Here is a 20,642-nt window from a genome sequence, read left to right as displayed (position 1 = left end):
GGGGGGGGGGGGGGGCAGAAGGGAAATAAAAATGAAACGAGTCCTTCTATACCGACGTGAAACATTGCCCGCTTGTCTCTCAGATTCACGTAGTGCAAACACCTCGTCACCGTGACGGCCGGGTGTATCGTGGATTAATATATCGCGATGGATAAACGGCATTTCCTGGTGCCGAGGAATTTAACCAAGAAGACGGTAGATAGGTGGAAAGAAAAGAAGGAAAGAAAAATTATATAAAAAATGAAGAAAGTTACGAGATGAGTTTAGAAGGTTTTTCTAATTTCGCGGGCTAAAGTTAGTCCGGGAATCGGGGATAATTCTGTTGTTATCTTTACCGCGTCCTGCGCGCGGGATGCTGTATCGATCGGCAGCTCCGATAGTAGGACCAACGTAGTAGGAACGTATAGAGACGGAAATACACGAGTGTATACGGTAATAAGACAAAGACGGAATTACGGTCGATGGGTGTAAGTCGTAGCGCGGGAAAATGATGAAAATTCAAAATTCAAGATAAAATTTTACCTTTGAGCCCAGGACGTTTTCTCTCGACCCCTGCCCTCCCTCGCCCCTTTTTAACCTAGTTCTTGTTCCTCCCCGGTCTCTTGAGAATTTCTATGCACCGTGTCCAGCGTTCCCGTGGTGCTTTGAGAAAACGATGGAGGCTTTACCGAATTTTTTGAAGTCGCACGAGATGAAGAAGGCGGTGTCAAGACGTAGCGCTTCTAGGGTCACGTGGGAAACGAAGTCAAAGGGTAAACGAGTACTCGTTAAGACGATCTTGAACAGTGCACAACTCACTCTTTAAGAATAAAGGACCAATTACACTGTTCACGCGAAATATCCTACTTCCGGAAAATCCCTGCAAATGCGCCACGTCTGCGACCTGATTCGTGCATTTATTTTTCGGCCGCACAGTAACGACGTCACTGGCGTGGATCCTGTGGGACCGTTCTACGTCCGTGTATATTGGCAGGGTAAAAAAGGAGTATGAAAAAAAAAAAAAGAAATCATCACCAGAGAAAAAGTCATTACTGTGGACGGTGACGTTTTTTAATCGGTGTCGCGACGCACATTCGAAACCCCCCTGCCCCTCCCCCACGAAGGTAAATGTCCGCGGAAACAATTGACTGTCGATCCATAGAATCGTCTTTCCACAAAAAGCACCCCCAAACCGCTTCTTCTCTCTCGTGCTTTTTTCCCCCGTTTTTTTTCTTTGTTTCCTCTACCATTTACCCAACTAGCACGTCAAATGGGACACAAGCGTATCCTGATAATTATTCGCCGTTGCAAGAGAAAAAGTGATCTCGACACAGAGAGCGACATGGGGAATGGCTTTTGAGGAAGGAAAACAAAAAAAAAGGAGCGTAACAAAGAGAAGAGAGAGAGAAAAGACGACAAATAAAAGCTCAAGGAAATCGAGCGTAAAATCAGATTGAAAAAACTCTGTGTGATACGAAATTTGCTTTGTTGCCAATTTAAATCGTTTTACGCTGCTAGCGATTTAAACTATTTTACCTACGTTTTTGACATTCTCTCTTACCCATACGTGAGTAAGCTCGATTGCCACTTTTTCTTTTTTTTTTTATATTTATTTATTTTTCCTCTCCCAAGCTTCATCGCTCCCGCTGTTGTAACGCGTCGACACACGTGGCCGCCCTCACGACTCTCAGCCGGCACAGGCGAAGGGCGCATATCGCGCGTTTCGATTTATTAACGCGCGTGCGGAAACGATTGATGAATTCAATTCGTCGTCGCCGTCGGGACGCGGGTTGCGCTTTGGCGAAGCTTCGTGGCCCCGGGATCGTATTGCCGGTGTCGGGCGTTATCGAAAGATGGATGGGGACGGGGGTCGTGAGGCGCGAAGAAAGGAAGAGAAAAAAAGAGGTTTTTAGTTTTCCGTGATGCGGGGTAGCGCGGATCGAGGTTAAAGATGGCAGCTCTCTAAAGGGGATAGAGAACGACAGAAAAGAAAAAAAAAAGGAAGAAAAATGGAAAACCGACAACGCAAAGTATAAAATAAGATAAGAAAAACACAATTGATGCGTGAAGTGATAAAAAAAGAAAATAGAGTATAATCTAATGCGATCGTAATGTATGTGGAACGCGCTCGAGTGTACGTCTCTCTGTGAATGCGCATATGTGTCGCAAGTATATATCCTTATCCTCGTATATATGTATATATATATATATATATGATTCTAATATATAATAGGTATATACAGCAAGTGCTCGTGTACAATTAAATGGTGCTTCATTGTTTGTCAGTTAGGGTCACATGTGTTTTTCTATATATAATATATCATAAACTAACGTATAACGTATGTATACATATATATCTGGCCTGACTTATGTACGTACGTTTCCTACGTGCGTGTATATATATATATAATCTATACACGCACTTCATGGTCCGTGTGGTTATTCCTTCGTCTATCTTATTAATGTGCGCATGGAATTCCTACAGAGAAGAGCTAACACATGAGTCAAAAAGGCGAAACTTCAATGGATCATCTACTACACAACAGCAGCTCAGCGAAACTATAATATCTAGAACGTCGTGCTTGCAGCATGATGCGCGCAATTATCAAATTTCATTTGTTGTTTTTTATTTTTTTTATTCTTATAAAGAAACATATATCCAAATATCCAAATTCCGATAAAAATTAATAAAAAGATATCTCGCGAACGTATTTTTCAATAAATGTATCCTCCAATAAAACGGACAAAAGAGCATTGTGACGATTGAGAAAAATTTGAGACTGAAAATTACGTGTTTTATCCGTCTTCCCCCGCCTGTCCTCGTCTCGCACGTTCCCTCTCTCTCTCTCTCTCTCTCTCTCTCTCTCTCTCTCTCTCTCTCCAATGTCGCGACTAATAAAAGGTGTAACTTCCGATCCTCCTTGGCAACCCTTTCTCTCGCGTGCTGCCATTCAGATTGGTCCCGGAGGCCCAGGGTGACCCCGATAAGGGTCGGAACTTCGGGTCAAAGCCGAGTAGAGCCGAGCTCCGAGTACAGAGTAGAGTGGCGTAGCGGCGATGCCGCTTTTTCATGAAAAATTATGGCGAACGAGAGAATGAAAGAGAAATTGGTAGAGAAGAGATAGTCTCGGCAGTAAAGTAGAATGTCTCCGTGGGACTATTTATTATCTCTGTGAAAAGAAACGAGTGCCCACGAGGGTGTGTGTGTGTGTGAGAGAGAGAGAGAGAGAGAGAGAGAGAGAGAGAGAGAGAGAGAGAAGAGACGTTGAGAGTGATACAGAAAGATAGAAAGAGAAAGACATAGGCCGCACTCGGGACAAAACGTCGGGGGTCTTCACCGCAACCCCTTAGCTATACTTGCACCCCCTACACACAGGTCCTCTGTATGCCGACCCCTAAAAGTCTTCACTGGTGTGACGTCGCTGTGCGGCCGGTATAGGAGTAAAACGTGAATTCATTCTGACGAAGAAGATTCCACCCCCTTCTTCTGCCGAGTGGATTGGTAGAGAATCCCCTTCCTACTGGTTTTACCTCTTTTGCGTCTTTTCGAATGCCCCTCGCGGCTACCCTGTCTTATCCCCACCGCACCCCACTGCCATTTTCTCTACTTACTTATCGCGTTACACTTTCTCCTACTTTTTACTTTATCCATTTTCTCATTTTTTTTTTTCACTTCTTCCTACTTTTAGTCCCTCCTACACCCCCCCCTCTCTCTCTCTCTCTCTCTCTTCGTCTCTTTTTCACCTTTTTCGTCCCCGCTTCTAACACAGTCGCCGTCCCGTACGTTTTATTGTTGCTTTGATACAATTTTTCTCATCCCTTAATTAGCCCAACGCGATTTTTCAAAATCGCGCGACGGCATCATGCTGCTGGCAGATCGTTATCATTATCTCAGGACACACAGAGTAATTGTATACTTAATTGATAGAATATCGAAATACGTGGTGTGAAGATGAAGAATGTGAAGAGACGTGTGTGCGCATACGTACATATATATATATATGCTCTGACATATATGTCACCTGTGTACATATACACGTCACGCAGTAAGAGGATTACGAAAAACACGAAAAGTTATAATATATGTAATATATGTACATACATACATATATATATATATATATATATAAATTCTGGGTACAGTAAACAAAAAAAAAAAGAGCTTCGAAGAGGGACTCAGGAATTAACGATAGACATAAAATATACATATAAACATAATGCACGTGTATGACTAGTATATATATGATTAGGATGATACATACATTTCTGTATACATATATACATATACATGTACATATGCATATACAAGAGGTACGAATAATATCCATAGAAAGAAAAAAAAAAATTACGAACACCCAGCATATAATTTTGTGTGCGTGTTTGTGATTTCGGGACGTGGTTTGCTTTATTTTTTATTTTTTGTTTTGTTTAATTAAAACTTACCATGGTAACGTCATCTATTTTTGAGATACTTCGAACAAATATGTTGACGTGGACAACCGCGGGTCCATCTAACATAGCAAAAAGAATACACAAATTAATCAGTCACAGCGGAATAAGAGATGGGGTGAGAGTACTTTTTTTTTCTTAATTGTAGCCGTGCGCCATCTTTTTTTTTTTATGTTTTTGTTTTTAATCTGAAAAATTACGCCTTTCGCAGAAAGGCTCGATAAAGAGCTGCGACACCGAGTGGCAGTGGCAGCCATTCGATTGTTTCGACTCTTCACGCGTTTCAAGGTTTGTCTCTCGTCTTCGCACGCGGTTTAAAAAAAAATACATATAAATTCTGAAAATTGATACTTGTGAAAATTGCCACTTTAATTTTGCCGCCATACGGTTACTCCCGCTCGCTGCCTCTGTTAATCTGTACTTTTGTGTAGTACACACGTGCAGTATGTATAGCCAAGATTCTATTACACTCGTTCTATGTCGTTGGTGTGTTATTACGTCATCAGGTATACCCTGTATACGTCAGAATGTCATTCATGGTCGTCGTTCACGTGAATGCTGGACTTAAGGGTAGTTGCCGAACTGAAATTCAGGGAACGAAAAAAAAGGGTCTGCGATAAATGGTCTAACGTATTTTTTTTAGAGTTACAAGGACGCGAGTATACGTTGAAGTAGGGAAAGTATGTACATATATATAGTACTGCTGTCATATTGTATAATAAAGAATGTTTTCGTCTCTGTTGCTTCTCTCCCTCTCACTCCCTTAGACATTCACGTGTTTTCTAGTAGACAGCAGTGGTTGCCAAGGTAGTAGAAAATTATACGAGTGTCAAAGATAAATCGTGGCTGAGGATCTAAAGGACCTCCATTGCCATAACCTCTCCTCACTCACTCTCCCTCACGTTCATTCTATATCACGCCATCTTTTTCTTTCTCACTCCCCAAATCCCCGCTTGCCTTGGGAAAAGCCTCGCAAAGCTCCTTTTATCGTATAACCTACCAGCATATTGTAGGTTAGGTGTCTTATGGGCATTCCTGATGGGTATGCCACCTTTAACGTAGCATCAAGCACTTTTCTATTGGATAATGCAGGACGCGATAGTGATAACTATTTGCTTGGTATCTCAAGAATGTCCTACGTACATAGGCACGTGCACGTGCACGTGGCTAGGAAAAAAGGTATCACAGCCCGAACAACATAGCCATTGTTCGTGGTACAGTCCAACTAGAAAAATAGGAACTCTTCGATCACTGGGGAGAACGCCAACCCGTGTATAACTGTAAAGCATTCTTTCGCTGGTTCGAGGACAGTCGTTTTGACTCTGGCAGTCACAATGGCGGCGATGGAAAATTGTCAAACTGTATATAAAATTTGATCGATGTATATAAAAGTGTTGATTAAAAGTGTCAAGTAAAAATACTACAATCGTAATACTTGAAATATCGCTTGGAAACGTATTACGTGACTCTTGTATCTACTGGAAATTTTATACCGTGTACAAAATACATCCATGTAACCTGACTGTCTTTCTTCTACCATGTATTCACTCTTCCTCTGGTAATACCTGGTGGTCACAGTATATGTATATATAATTTTTTCTCACTAGCCTATTTTATTCACTTTGAAGACACCGTCTTCACGTATTCTGTCGTATCCGTCACTTTCTTCAGTTTCTTACCTCTTGAGACTCCCACCTAACGTCACATCACAGGAAGAACCCTCGTGGCTCCCCCGTGATGCCTGCTTCACACGTGACTCTGCGCCTTTTATGTTTTATTACGTTATTCACATTGCCCTTTTAGCCACCCCCCATCCAGACCACCCTCTCTTCGCCCAATTCGTTGGAAATTCTTTTGGCGGATTAGGGGTTCAAATATAAATGTTAGTTATCGTTATTAAAATTTTTCTCTCAGGGAGCTTATCGACACAAGTCGCACGCTTATCTAGAGCACAGTGGAAATGGCTGTGAGGGCTTAGCACCCCGATTGAAGTTAGATTGGTGAAATTTTCATGGGATTAAAGTCAAAAGGAAAGAATGGCGTCCCCTCGACACCCTTGAGTATTTTTTTACTAGGATGAATCGAGCGAACGGGTCCCGTGGAATAAATTGAATTTCGTCACGAATGGTCCGAGGCTCTTTCTGTTCTCGTACGGGAGCTATGAATGTAGTATATATATATAGTATGTTATGGAGTATAATATATACAAAACTATTTTTATATACTCGTATATGTACGATATGTACGGGTTGGGGTAACTGGATGAGCGTCGAGGACACAAAAGCCACCGCTAAATTTTTTCTCTCGCGGTACGCTGGATATATGCTTTGGTGGGAGTCTTTTAATTAAAAAGAAAAAAAATTTTTAAAAAACAATTTTCATATCAATCGACGAGTTCGGCGTGGGCCGAGGCGAAAATAAAAAGGGCGCAAAACGTCGAGAGCGTTATTGCTGCGTGAAACTACTCAGTAATATTCTTTTGAGCGAGTGGCGACTTAAGGAATGAAAGCTAAGGGAAAAAGAGCTTTCAAAGAAATAAAATAAATAGTCCAAGGGTCGAGGAACGAAAAAGAAAAAGGGCGAAAAATTGCCGTCTAAACGATTCAGCAGATAACGCTAGTCCAGGACTGCTTCGATTTTGCCCTCGTAAATTGCGGTCGTTCGTTTCGGATTAACTGCGTTACGACTTTAAAACGTATTTCCAGGCGATGTACCACGATAACAGTCGAAACTCCTCGTCGCGCGAACGAGCCTGCCCGTTAAACAAGCCATATGTACCATAAACCAGACTTTATTCACGGTCCTCGTTCCGAAACAGGAGAAGGTTGCGCCTAATGTGGGCTAATCTTAGTATAGAGGTTATGATAGCTATATTGCGAGAAATGGCCGCATCCTTCGTAATCCCGGCCTGTTCCATGAGATCCGTTAAGACCTGCCATAAGCTAAGTTGCCTAAGGTTGGTACGCATATACATATATATTGTATACCGTTACACGGTAGTCACTATAAAGTACAGTGGCATAAGCCAGCAGCCAGCCATTCAAATCCTACAAAATCTAAACTAACAAGGCAGTTGCGCACGTGGGACAATGTAAATCGTAAGACGCGTTTTGCCGCCCGTCTACCAGACGACAAATAGTCCCTTGGCAATTGGCAACAGTGTGGCACATCGTTCGGGCTTCGAGGCACTTACGGATACCAAAGGAAGTTACCAGAAATGCTGTGTAGAAACCAAACTGACGTGGGGGACGGCTGCCTGGATGGTAATATGCGATGGGATGGGTCGTGGCTGGAATCGTGGATTTGAGAAATGGAGAAACGGAGGCTCGAGGCTACATAAGCCCAGGGCGTAGAACGAGATGGCGCCGATATTGAGAAAGTTCGTAGCTACGGAGTATACGGGAAGGGAAGAAACTTTCCTTGAGGCACACGAGAAAATCCAAAGGAAACGTATCGTTACTGCTGCTGAGCTTTTGGCTATCGATAAATACTTTTCATCGTCGAACGTAACGCCGTTATTTTCTTAATAACACTTTCACTATTTATCTCATGAAACTTGATTTTAACACTTCGTACTACATTATATACCCCCCTATAATATTGATGTTTGATATTCACCTTTGGAGGTTAAGCCTTGGCATCTTATGCGGAACGATGAGAATTCTTCCGAATAGAATTTCTTGACGCTGTCATTGTTTACGGCGAGGTGCAGGTTAGTTGGCTTTTTACGTTACAAACGACTGTTGTTTACAGTGACACTTTACACATTATTAGATCGTTGTTTACAGTTGTCAGATTGTTTATTTCACACTGTACATTGTAGACCGAGTTAATGGATGGCGACGTGTTAAAGCAGAAAGGTAGCTACTGGACACATGGAATTGTAACCTCTAGCGGCGACTGCTGGAACTTCAGTGTCCCTAGACGACAAAGGATTTTCGACGGAGTAATTTATAAAGGCGCGCGAAGCCGAGTGAATGCATCACAGAATCGTCTAGGATTTCACGTGTCGCACAGGACACGTGAAAAGGATAATTGTCCTTTGGGATTCGTGTAGCTTCGTGCCGTTACAGAGCAATACGGTACCGTAGATGCTAAAAGACCTTTTACTCGTGACTACGCCAATTTCCAGCGATTCCCTAGAAGACGGGATACTCTGGGGAAAATTCTCTAGACGAAACTCTTACGGGAAATAAATAGTACCTGGATTTTTCTTTCTCCTCTCTCTAACCTCTTATTCTCTTTGTTTTTCTCTCCTACACTTTCCCGTAGATTCTCTCTCTATCTCTCTAGTCATCTTCTCTACCCTCTCGTTCGTCAACGAAATAGCACCTGTCTCTTGCTGCTAAAATAATAGCATCTGCTGCTCCAGGAATGCATGAAGCTTTCATTTGGAAAAGGAGTCTACTTGTCACGGGTCACTGAATCTTCATACTTTGAGCAAACGTCGTTTCTCTGATAAGAGTTGCAAATACGTAAACCTCGTAGAGACCCTTTGCTTTTTGTTTATATATATGTTTTTTTATTTCTTCTGCACTAGGGCAACCAATCAAGTTTTGCAGTCGTTGACTTGGAAAAAGTGGATGGAGCGTCTTGAGCGTAGGAAGTATATTATGCAAAGCAAAGATGTGTGTTGTAGCTTGTCAAACGTGTACGCGTTCTTTATTTTTTATTTTTTTAACTAATGACACCGTATATACCATCAAAGATAACTTTACGTTAACCTTCGTCCACTCTAAAGCAACGAATTTCACTGCGATGCCACTTCCTCGTTCTTTTATGCTTCATGTTCACACACGCTACCTTTGTATACCTGAATTTTAATATACTTTTTTTTTATCTCTGACGAGTTTAATAATTCTTTCTTCTTTATACTCAGAGAAACCTTGTCACACAATTTTTTTTTACCAATGACCACTTAAACCGTCAGTTCGTTTGTTTTCTTCACAAAGCTACACAGTCGTCCAATCTCTCTTTTCACGTTTCCTCATTGGCTTTTCTTTATTTCACTTCAATTCCCACCTAACCGTACTACCACGATCAATCACTTTCATTAAAATGACTCTTCTTATATTTAACTTCCTTTGTTCTGCGATTCGTGCCGTTCTCGTTATAGTCCACATTAATCTTTCCTTCGTTAGATGGTGAAATCTTCTCTGGCCTATCGGTATCCGAGTACCGGTACTTCGTAATAAAAAATGTAGATGGCCTTCTCTCATTCCCATTCAACTCTCCCCCGGCCATAACCGCTGGCAATTCTATATATAAAGCAGTAAGCGTATTCGTTCGATTAGGGCCGATCTCAACGGTGGGGTCCATCGTTAATTCATCATAGCCGGTTAACGTGGAAATTTCGGGCCGCTTTGAAGGCTTAATTGCGCGTCCGCGAAGCTTTCAGGAAATTGCGAGCGTTCGCGAGTAATTGCCACAATGAAATTACTGTCTCCGAGGGTCCAGAGAGGGTGCGGAGCCGAGGGTACACTCGAGAAAGGAAATAACGAAGCGGCGAAAGGATATCGAAATTGAAATGTGGCGAATCAAAGTATCGGCCATTTTATAGTACGCCCTCCCCATATTCAAATATCAATTACACGAAATTACGTATTCTATGTATGTTGTGTCTCTTTCGTAATTTCACATATACAGAAGGGCTTACGTTGTCTACCGTTAGCACTGTCGTTCTAACGTCGTATTGATTAAACGCCGGCAGGGGTGGAAGAAGAATTCTTAATATCCAACAAGGTAATTCCTGATGGCCGGGAGAGGAATGAATCTGAATGTAATTCATTATATGTATTATTTACGCCCCACGGGAGACTCCTTCCTGACTTCTTCGTTTCCCTACCACCTACCCGAAATTGTTATCCAACCAGGGGTAAGTCTCGCCCCTCTACCGCTTCTCTATATTCCTTTTCATTCTCCAATCTCCATCCTAGTCTCCCTCTCTCTCTTTAGCGCCGCCGGTACATCCAGCTGAAGTAAGAACCTCGACCTGACGCTATTTCAGGGGGTCGGAGTAGAAATAGAAGGAAAAAAGCTACCCCAGTAAGAGACGTTAAAGAGGATCTCGTACGATTTCACGAAACGAAGAGACGACCGAGAAAAAGAAAAACTTGGGGTTATATGACTGACATCGAAAAATGAAGACGAAAAGGAACGATCCAAAGTGAAGTGAAAATTTGGAAAGAAAAAAAATTTGAAACTTGGTAGGGAAGACGAAACTGGAATTTAGAGTTCAAGGACAGAAGGTACAGATGCAAAGATACGCGCAGACAGTAAGTACCCTTCAGTTCTAGATAAGAGGGGGGTAGCAAAGGTCAACCCACTTCAACCATATCACCTTAACGTTCATCTGAGTTATTACAAGTACACACTCACGCCTGTCTCTACCTATCCAAGTCGAGGTGCTTAGGAATACCTTCCTATACAAAGTAACTCTCTCCCTCTACATTCTAGATAATTAAACCACTTGATTGGAGCCACGAGTATACCTATCAATCGCCATCATGAACCCTTAATGAGAACCCGGGGTTAATTCTAAGGGGAGAGATATAAAGTGGGTATCGTCTGGCGAAGCTTTTCCACCGGGTGGGTCTGCAAGTACATAGGTAAAGTAGATGTACAGCTAGACGGAAGAGCCTATACGCAACGAATGTAACAAGAAATTGTAACGAGCCTAACTAAATGCCATGCGAAATCTCACAAGATTAATTACACGTAGGGCCAATTAAAGTTCTAGCTCTCTCGACCTAACGAGACTCCACGATTCTGTATACACACGAAAATTACTCTACGCATGACCGCCTCGCTCGAGTACCGATTGTTACGATTACGTGACCCTGGCTGAGGGATGATTCTAGTTAGCCCAATTTTCGATACCCACGTCAATATAGATATAGTGTAACATGGATCACACGCGTATACCATATGCACCCCATAACGTTTACAGGCTGTGTATTACTCGTACAATGCATAAGCATATGTACTTGCATGTTTACTTGGGTATACGGTATACGTCTCTGACGTAATAACATAAAATCTCATTATCCCTGCAAAGGGAAGTTTTATGAGAAGTAGGTAAAAAATTGGAAAACCACCCCCTCTTTTATTGACTTTTTTTTTTTTTGATAGGCTCTGGCGACCTCAAGCTCGACAATCCAAGCGTCTCGGCTACGATCGTCTCTTTAGTTCTTCCACGAATTCCCAGGGGGTGGGGTGAGCGGGGGGGATCAAATTTGGATGTCGAAGACCGCTCCCTGGCAAATATCTGCCTTTTTCCTTTGGCTGGGTAAATATGTTTTGGACTCCTGACTTTTTTTTTCTCTTGTGCGCAGACGGCTGGGTCCGATTGGGAGTTGAGGGGGGGCGCTGGGTGGTGGCAAGGGAGGAGGGACGTAGTGGCAGACTGGGATGAAAGAGGAACTCGGAATAAGCGTGGAATATGGCCTCCGTCTTCTTTTGTTGTTCTTCCGACCTTTCATTTTTGGCTATTCGTACTATTCGATTGTGGCCTGGGCCTTATAGATATTCGTAAGGTTATTATGCTACGTTGGCGTGATCTGATTTTTTGTATCCCCACCATTTCTTTTATTCTTCTAAGTTCTGTTCCTGCGGTCTATACACGTGGTACGTACACCGTGTTCACACTTTTTCAGGCCTCGCCCTCAGGGATAAGATCGCCGTCATCCACTTTTAAAGTGACTCCAAGTTTTCGGAACGACTTATCGGATTCTATCTAATTCTATCTAAAGTTACGTTCGAGAGTGAGTGGTATAACTTTGTAAAATTTTATAAACGTGAAAGAAAATAATTTATCCCCTAATCAAAATTGATGATCATACATTTTAAGGTCTTCCCGAGGGGTTTGCGTTATACCTGGTGTACCCGTTTGAATATCTAAGTACGTATACATGCAACTTACTTACGTACACGATGTGTTAACACGCGTCTAATCGTCCGCCCGGAGTTTTGACTTCGTGTCAAATTTTACGGAAGGCAAATAAATCTGCTTAGAAACTGGAATGACGGGCGATCTATCCCCTGGTGGGCTGGTACCGCGTGAGGCATTAATTCCGCGTGCGAAAGATACAGGGGCGGACAGTGAGGGGGGGACGGAGAGGGCTAATTAAGATGGAATCCAGTTAGCCCGTGAACGAGATAATTAATGAAAACGCACCATGAATGAAGGATCTTAAAAAATTCATCAGGTCGAGAATGACGTAAGGACGAGGGTCGAAGAAGGATGTGAAAAGTATAAAAGAGGAAGGAAAAGAAAGATGCCTGTACAGCATAATACCGATCGCCCTGAGCAATGCAAAGTGAAAATCCTTGTAGATTGGAACCGCCTCTGCTATATCCATTACCCGACACCTCCGGGCAAAAAAAAAATGGTGATGCCTCAGATTCTTTTGGTAAGATGAGAATGCGAAAAGTGTCTTCCGCGTATCGGGTGGTACAATTCCATTTAGAATACCGAGCACGAAAGACTAATATTGGCGGAATAAAATGTTGTCGGGCAGTTGGGAGTGGGTGGTTGTCGAAGTCGGTACAGTCGGCAGTAACGTCTTAGGGCAAAAGTCAAGCGGGGCGTGGATGCCGAAAAGTGATGGCGAAGGGAAAAAAAATAATAAAAAAAAGCAAAATTGCTTTGTCCCGTCGGCCATGAGAAAAAAAAAAGAAAAAAATTCGTCTCCCTTAAAAAATGAGGGGTGCTACTCCTCGTGGTGTAAAATTTAAAGTTTCATCCCTCCTCACGGGACACGGCCAAACTAAGCAGTGAAGTTAGGGCGGCTGGAGGGGTGGACATAAGAATCTGCCGTGATTGACCGACGTGCACTGTACTACATCCTAAGGGTAGTTTCCTCAACGTCCTTTCCTCGTCCGGGTTAGGTTAGGTTGGTCACGTGCTGCGAAATGACAAATTTATTCACGGTTTACGATAGGGCTACGTGACGTCGTTCGTAACTTAAAACTGAGGCTACTTGAGAAGCGCGAAAGGTCATCCCTCTCTCTCTCTGTAGAGCGTTCGATAAATTTCGTTATTAGCGAGCAGATCCTCTTCGTAGGTTGGCAATCCTTATCATCTGGGAAATAGAGTGTCACAGCGGTATATAATCATATACCCGAAAATCCCATGAAAATCTGTTGATTGAAAAATAAATGAAAGATGCCATTTTTGGCAGTCACAGTGACGTCGGTAGGACTACTGGATACCGAAGCCAATATCTGTATTCCGTGTCTTCCCGAGAAAGGCGTTTTTCAATTTTTTATATATATTTTTTCCTACTTCGAAACGTAATACCTCTTCCCGAAGCATCAGGTACGCATTCGTCCACAATACACGTGTCTAAGATGTTAAAAAGATAAACTGGTACATCCCCTTCCAATACGTCAGACATAATTCACATTTCTTCTATCATAGATGATTGACACTTTTCCTAATGTAATTCCAAGGTTCGCCGGATTGCGCGGAGCGTCCCTCAGTACGTTCATCCCTTTTCATCCATCGTCTCTTCAGAGATGTATAAGGGATCATTTTCCGAGGGCAATCTCGTAGCTTCTCTTGTACCGGAAGGAAGAGACTAGTCTCGCAAGGACACGCGTCCCTTTTGGCGCAGCTAAATATCTTATTTCCCAAGTTTTCCCATCAGGCCCTCACACTGTGTTTACGATGTAGGACAAGAGGCTGCTGTACGGATCGATGTCGAGGACCCCGACACACTAAGCAGCCTGGCACGTTTACGGGGTTCAGTTTTATAGGATCAACCTGGCTGCCAGCAGGGTAGCAACGTGCGAGACAGGCGTATCGTCCTGAGCCATACAGAGTGTTTGGCTGAGATTCCGCCCTACATGAACCAGGACAAGACACCGGACACGCCATTATTCCCACGAGGTCAATCGTCTTCACCGGCTACCGTGCCGGTAAATACGTCTTCACGATGCCTCCGCTCGTGACGTATCTCACCTTTTTCTTGCGATCCTTACAATCCTTTCTGTCTTCGGGAACCTCTCGATAAGGAGTTGCAGGGCGTATCCTTCAGGAGGAGATTTACTCGACGGGGATGAACGAGGGAGTCCTAGCCTAGTGAGACGTGTTTGGTCAGACGATCCTGGCAAACATTCTTCCCTTATTCTTTCTTTCTTTAAAATATACATATTTCACTCGCTTACTCGTTGCTCCACGTGTGTCGCTAGTTGCAAAGTAGCTTTTCGTAGGAAGTGGGTTCGCCAAGATTTTCATCCTTCCTGAAGAATCGTTCTGGGTAATATCTCTCTTTTACCTTTGGTAAAATTCTCTCTATTCATATACGTGTGCATATATATATATATATATATATATATACACACACTACACTATTTTCTAGAAAGTCGAAGCCATGGCTTAGACCGAGCAGATTGAAACGGAAGGATCGATTTCTTGTTACGGGAGACGCGGACCTGTCGGATGTTCTCGGGATGTACCTCCGTGTCCATCGACGTTCCCTTTTCTATATCCTGCTTCAACTCTCTCTCTCTCTCCCTCTCTCTTTATATCCTCATCTCCTTCTGTCTAGAGAACTCCTTTCTTCATAACTCCTTTTACTCGTCGGCTATCTTACAATCTTCGTGACTCCTTAGGAAAAGTCAATTCGCCGAGGGTCAAAGCGAACCTGGTGCAAGTCGCACGGGAGGGGCGGAGGGGTTCCGGATACTCGCGAGGATTCGGACCGACGCCGACGGCTGACGTCTGGTAATTAAGGAGAAGCAAAGCGACTTATCGTTGTAATTAAGGTGAGTCGCCGAGAAAGTTCCTCCTCCCTTTTCCAGCTTCTATGGGACGACGGGGGATGCTGGGACACGGATGAAGGGGACAACGTGAAAGCGAAGAGTAAGGCTACAGGGAAGAAGCCTCTAGCGCACTTTCTTAAGTCTTTCCTGATTGTTAATTAATATTTCGCCCCGGCAGACGGTTTGAACTTGCAAAATCGTCAAGTTAACTTTTCGGTTCCCCTATCCTGCCCACGGGGAGCTTTCGTCCACGCGATTATACAAGATAAGGGATTCGTCAACTCTTACACCGTAGAATCCTCGGTAGCCAGACTTTCGCTCTTCTCGTATATACATATACGCACGAGGCTACGAAAGTACATCACGAGATTACAAAGATCCATTTATTCGTCACGCGCGTTGCCAACGTTCAAAATTGTCACATTTTTTTTTCTTTTTTTTTCCTTTTTTAATATCATCGTCGTACCTGGCCGTCAACGTTACTGGCACTGTTATTCTGCTGTCACTGTCGGTACCTCCTACTTTTTTTCTTCTCTTCCGTGTTTGCAGGGAATTGTGACGTAGTCACAAGGTGCGACGTTGAACTGCCGACGTTCCGGTGACATGTTAAAAGAAGAAAAAGAAAGAAAAAAAAGTACTGTTAACATCCTGAAACGTCACATAATACCGAAGCAAGCAGCCGGCGATTCTTACGAGCGCAAAGGCGTTACGGAACGCGGCGGACGATAATTGCATGACTCCACCGTCTCGTAAATCGTAACCGGCTTTCGTCCTGGGTGACTCAGGCGTCGCGACGCGAGATGCGTCTCCTCGTGCTTACCCTCGGAATTTTACGGCTGTTAATTCCAAGGTTGGGGCGAGGCGTTCGCCCGTGCTTTTTCTGAAAGATATTACGTTCGTTAACGGGAGGTTGTGTTGCCTTGCTATAGTCTCCCCATACGTAAGGCTCCGACTGTACGTTTTGAGGTTATGAGCAATGGCCTGTGGTTCGTCGATTTCTGAGTTATAGTTTGTACTCATAGGTCACGTGGTTGTGTCGTCTGTCAGATAGGAAGTCGTAATCTCAAATTTTTGTTAAGTGACGTCAGCGACTGAACATTTTTTTTCGATAAACAAGTGAGCAGGGTATTCGTTTGAGGTTGGAGCGTATACACGTAACTTCGTGTTCGTTACATGTAAACATTGGGGGAACGTTAACGGAAGCAGTCTACACGAATCATTTTATTTCCGCGATGTTGCCTGCCTGACAATGAAATAGCATGTCCCGCGTCAAGTTCTTAATTTCCGTACAATAAGCCGGAAATTTCCTGTAAGAGGTTTCGATCCTACTTGACTACGTTAAAAGGGATATCGCTCCAGGAGTCAATAATAAAAGTCGAAGGAAAGTTTTCCTGTTACAATTTCCGGAATATAAATTTCTCAAATCCCTACAATTTTTCATTGACGCAGCTACCGTGCGTCCAATTGCGTTAACTTGCCGTGTAACGAGTTGAACATTCTTAAATGTTCAATAGAATTAATTAAAAGTTCATTAAGGGTTTTATTTTCCCTCTCTCTCTCTCTCTCTCTCTCTCTCTCTCTCTCTCTCTCTCTCTCTCTCTCTCTCTCTCTCTCTCTCTCTCTTTCTCTCTCTCTCTGTATATTATCATTAAAATCGTATATAATGTAAACAGGAACGAATGAAATAATAAGAAATAACAAAGAAATACGTATATGGTGTATATATACGTAAGACAATTCCTTTATTCCCAGATGCTGATAATAAAACACACGCACCGTACGTGCCTGTATCTGTATCAGTGAATTAGGATCCACCCTTCCACCCCGAATACTTATACTGCTTTTTTATATCAATCATAAGCAAGGAAAACGTTGCGCGATAGAAACATGTTGTAAGGTCTGACCACTTCGCGGAATTATCCACTGCGCCTAGGATTCCCATAAGAATCACCGCATTGATCCTTCCGACGCTCGAATAGAGGCCCCCAAGAAACCCCCGAACTTAAATATTTCCGCGCGATCGCCAGAATTATTTTGTTCTCGATGTTATTCATTATAATTGGTCACGAATTCGAACGGTAAAAAAAATTATTTCTCCTAGCCACGTGTACGAGCAACGATAACTCCCAGAGCAATATTTTTCCATTGGTCATAAATATATTGCATTAAAAAAGTGGGGTCTTTACGAGCCCCATTCAATTAACCAGTGTTACGAAAGCTGACGCGACTGCTGAACGTGGAAAACATGGACGCCGTGGGTTCCAGCGAACCTGGACAATGGTTACAGGATATCAGGGAAGTCCTGCTCCAATTACACAGCTGGCCCTGGTCATTCGATAGGATTTCATCCTGACGTCAATTAGGACATCGGCAGATGGCCAAATAATCGTCCGTGTAACTGGGACCACTGGAGATAATCTCAGCGTAAGGATTGTGGACCGAAAGAGGATGCTGCGGAGGATTGACAATTGATAATTGACAATGATGGCACCCTGGGAGTAGCATTTAACCACGTGTCTTGCGGGAGAGAGAGAGAGAGAGAGAGAGAGAGAGAGAGAGAGAGAGAGAGAGAGGTTAAAAATCAATAAGGTACAGAATCAAGGTAAATAACAAATAAAGAGCTTGAGGATGTAGGAGGAGAAAAGGAAAAAAAAAACATTTCAAAAGTTTAATATCCTTGTAGAAAATATCCGCCTGGCGAAAAATTCAAGAGGATCAATAAAGCACTTCCTATATGAGATATTATTTTCGGTACGATGCTCGATTACGTGAGGCCAGGGTGACTGACTGGATGGCTGGCTGGCTGGCTGACTATAGCTGGTATTACCTACTACCTGACAGTCAAACTAAAATGGGAGTCAAGTGGAGTGCCTATTCTACAGAGTGTGTGTGTATATATATATATATATATCTATAGGACACTCAAGAGTAATATAACTCTTCTAAAGTTCCAAGTTGCATCTTACAAGTTTGTTACTAGGTACAGTCGCAGCATCCCATCATCGAATGACGAATCGCTGCCAATTTTACTCGACCAATAAGAAGACACTTGCCGGTTCAAGAACGCAATAAATAATATCTGCTGAGCCTATACAGACCTGGTATATATATATTGTATATATATATATATATATTTACGTCGACAATATGTTACAGGTATACCTATACATATTTCTGGTAGCCTTGATATTATTTTCTATGGGGAACACAACAAATATATGGCGAATCTAGGGAAAATATATCATCATGATTTACAACGTTATCAAGTGATAGTGATTGTGATAAAGTATATTCACGTAATACGCTTTCTATCCGTATATTGCGTATATAGAACGTAGCATATAAGATTTCCATTATTTTTCTTTGCTAGTCTCTCTTACTCACTCATTCTCCTTATAACCTTCTTTCTCTCTCCATATAAGCGCCGACCTAGGTTCTTCTCTGTCACTTTTTTTTTTCTTTCTCGAGAGAGTCGCGAAGCGCTAATTTCGCGAGCTTCCCTTTGCCGATGCTTCTAATTGTCCGCAGGCCAAGGGAATACAATACGGATGATGGTATGGACCAGGAGACGATGAAAAATCGCAAGGGACATGGACATAGAAGTGTTTCAAAATATATCATGTCTCAGCTAGATATAGTTATGACTTTTCCATCTTCGTGATTAGTCCGTACTCGCGGGAGTCCATTGCCGTTACGTCACAGAGTCATATACTGTACCTGTATATGTATATATATACATATATAAATATATAGATACTAGACGCATCCAGAAGAGAGAAAATTCAAGCACCAGGAAGATCACGATCTCCGTCCATTGTTTTGCTCTTTCATCTTTAGCCTAAAGGTATCGGTTATCGACATAAAATCGATATATAAATTCATACTATTTACGATCATACAAGGTGTTTTTTCTTATTTTTTTCGTTCGAAAAAAAAGTTCACATCGATATGTCTTTCGAAATCTCATCGATTTCCCGCCACTCTCGGCCGCTAAAATTTTCAATATTCTTCTCTGCCCACCCCTTTGTGCCTTAATACCGTGCTCTCTTCTTCCTTTCAATTCTTCAATACGGATAACCCATAATTATCAACGTCATTCCGAATTACGTAAGACTCGTTTTTGCGTGCCGTTCTCGAGAGACGAGTTTGAAAAATAATATAAAAATACATTCACGTCTCTCGCTTAACACCACGAAATCCTCAAAGGCAATCGACGCTCGACCACAGAGCCGGTACAAGCGATACAAGCTCTCGTTAAAAGTCTCACTGATCGATGACACTACGATCTACAGCCACTCTACAATCTCATATTCCAAATTCACAATGTAACTCCCGACTCTCCTCCACGTATATTAAAAACACTGTTAAACTCACATACGCAATAGCATTAATTTAATTATTACCGAGTCCCGATGCTGCGGCGTTGGTAGTTACAAGCTGAAATGGCGCATGCCTGCGTCTATGCTAAATGCTATTAGGTGTGATTAATGGAAAACTATATCCTATATATATATAGATATATATGCTTGTGGGTAATCGATGGGTTAGTCTGAGATCGGGAGATCGTAGCAAGGGGTGATTGGCGGTGGGGTATGAGTGGGTGGGTGGTTGGGGGGTAGAATTCAGGATGCTGCAAAAAGATGCTCACGAGGCAGTTCAATGTGTACGTGCGTACGTGCGTGCGTGCCTTATCATATATGTGTTAATTGTTATGTGCGTGTGCGCGCGCGCGCGCGCGTGTAATATATGTTTCAAAGGGATTTCTAATTAGGGTATAGTGAAATGAAGTAGTGACGGTATAGTAGTTACTTTCGTATAGTAAAATTTACAGAAGCGTTTAGAAGGTCTTGCTTATGTTTCATTTTGCTTTTTTTTTTCTTTTTTTTTTTTTTTAAAAGGGGGTTGAGGTGGATTTTGGAATTAAATGCTGCCGGCCTGCTGCGGCCTTAATGGCTACCTACTTGCGCCTACGTTGCGGGAGCATAAAAAACCCGCGAGAGAGTAACAACGGCCCGAACGCCGTGAAACAGGCGTACTTACCATCTTGATGTCACTAATTGTCGCAATGCTTCGGACAAACAGGTTTACCCGGACAATGGCCGGCCCATCTAAGGGCAAAAACAACACAGGCCCTTTTTAATGAGTCAATTTTCGAGTTGGTATTGTATATACCTATATGGGGATCTTTGTATCAGCTTTCTTTATATCTATATATGTATACATGTTCCAGGCACCTCTTACGCGTCTCTCGCACTCTCTCTCTCTCTCTCTCTCTCTCTCTCTCTCTCTCTCTCTCTCTCTCTCTCACTCTCACTCTCATTCTGGCTGACAATGACCATTGCGACGTTCATGGGGTTGCGGGTTAACGAGCGCAGCTAAACAATCTTGACCCCTTCAGGCTCGGACCAACCTCATACCACCGCCGAGAGTACGTTCCCTCCCTCACT

The 20,642-nt window shown here is 42.8% G+C and overlaps 1 protein-coding gene across 9 annotated transcripts in view; it reads right to left on the bottom strand.

Moving 5' to 3' along the window:
- LOC107262848 (glutamate-gated chloride channel) overlaps window positions 1-20,642 on the bottom strand; it is an 83,682-nt gene that overhangs the window by 14,996 nt on the left and 48,044 nt on the right. For 4 of the 9 annotated variants that reach the window (XM_015729452.2, XM_025080159.1, XM_025080160.1 and 1 more), the window contains one exon: window positions 20,236-20,303. The exons of 1 other annotated variant lie outside the window; for it this stretch is intronic. In XM_015729452.2, the coding sequence (XP_015584938.1) occupies window positions 20,236-20,303 (68 nt within the window). Of the gene's footprint in view, window positions 1-4,422; window positions 4,491-7,640; window positions 7,816-8,046; window positions 8,311-20,235; window positions 20,304-20,642 lie in introns of those variants that run through there. 4 more of the 9 variants (XM_015729457.2, XM_015729459.2, XM_025080161.1 and 1 more) reach the window with 4 other exon arrangements.

The sequence above is a fragment of the Cephus cinctus genome, unplaced genomic scaffold (genome assembly GCF_000341935.2).
Source record: "Cephus cinctus unplaced genomic scaffold, Ccin1 Ccin1_scaffold0129, whole genome shotgun sequence".
NCBI classification, from domain to species: domain Eukaryota; kingdom Metazoa; phylum Arthropoda; class Insecta; order Hymenoptera; family Cephidae; genus Cephus; species Cephus cinctus.
This window is presented reverse-complemented; position numbering and strand designations above follow the sequence as displayed.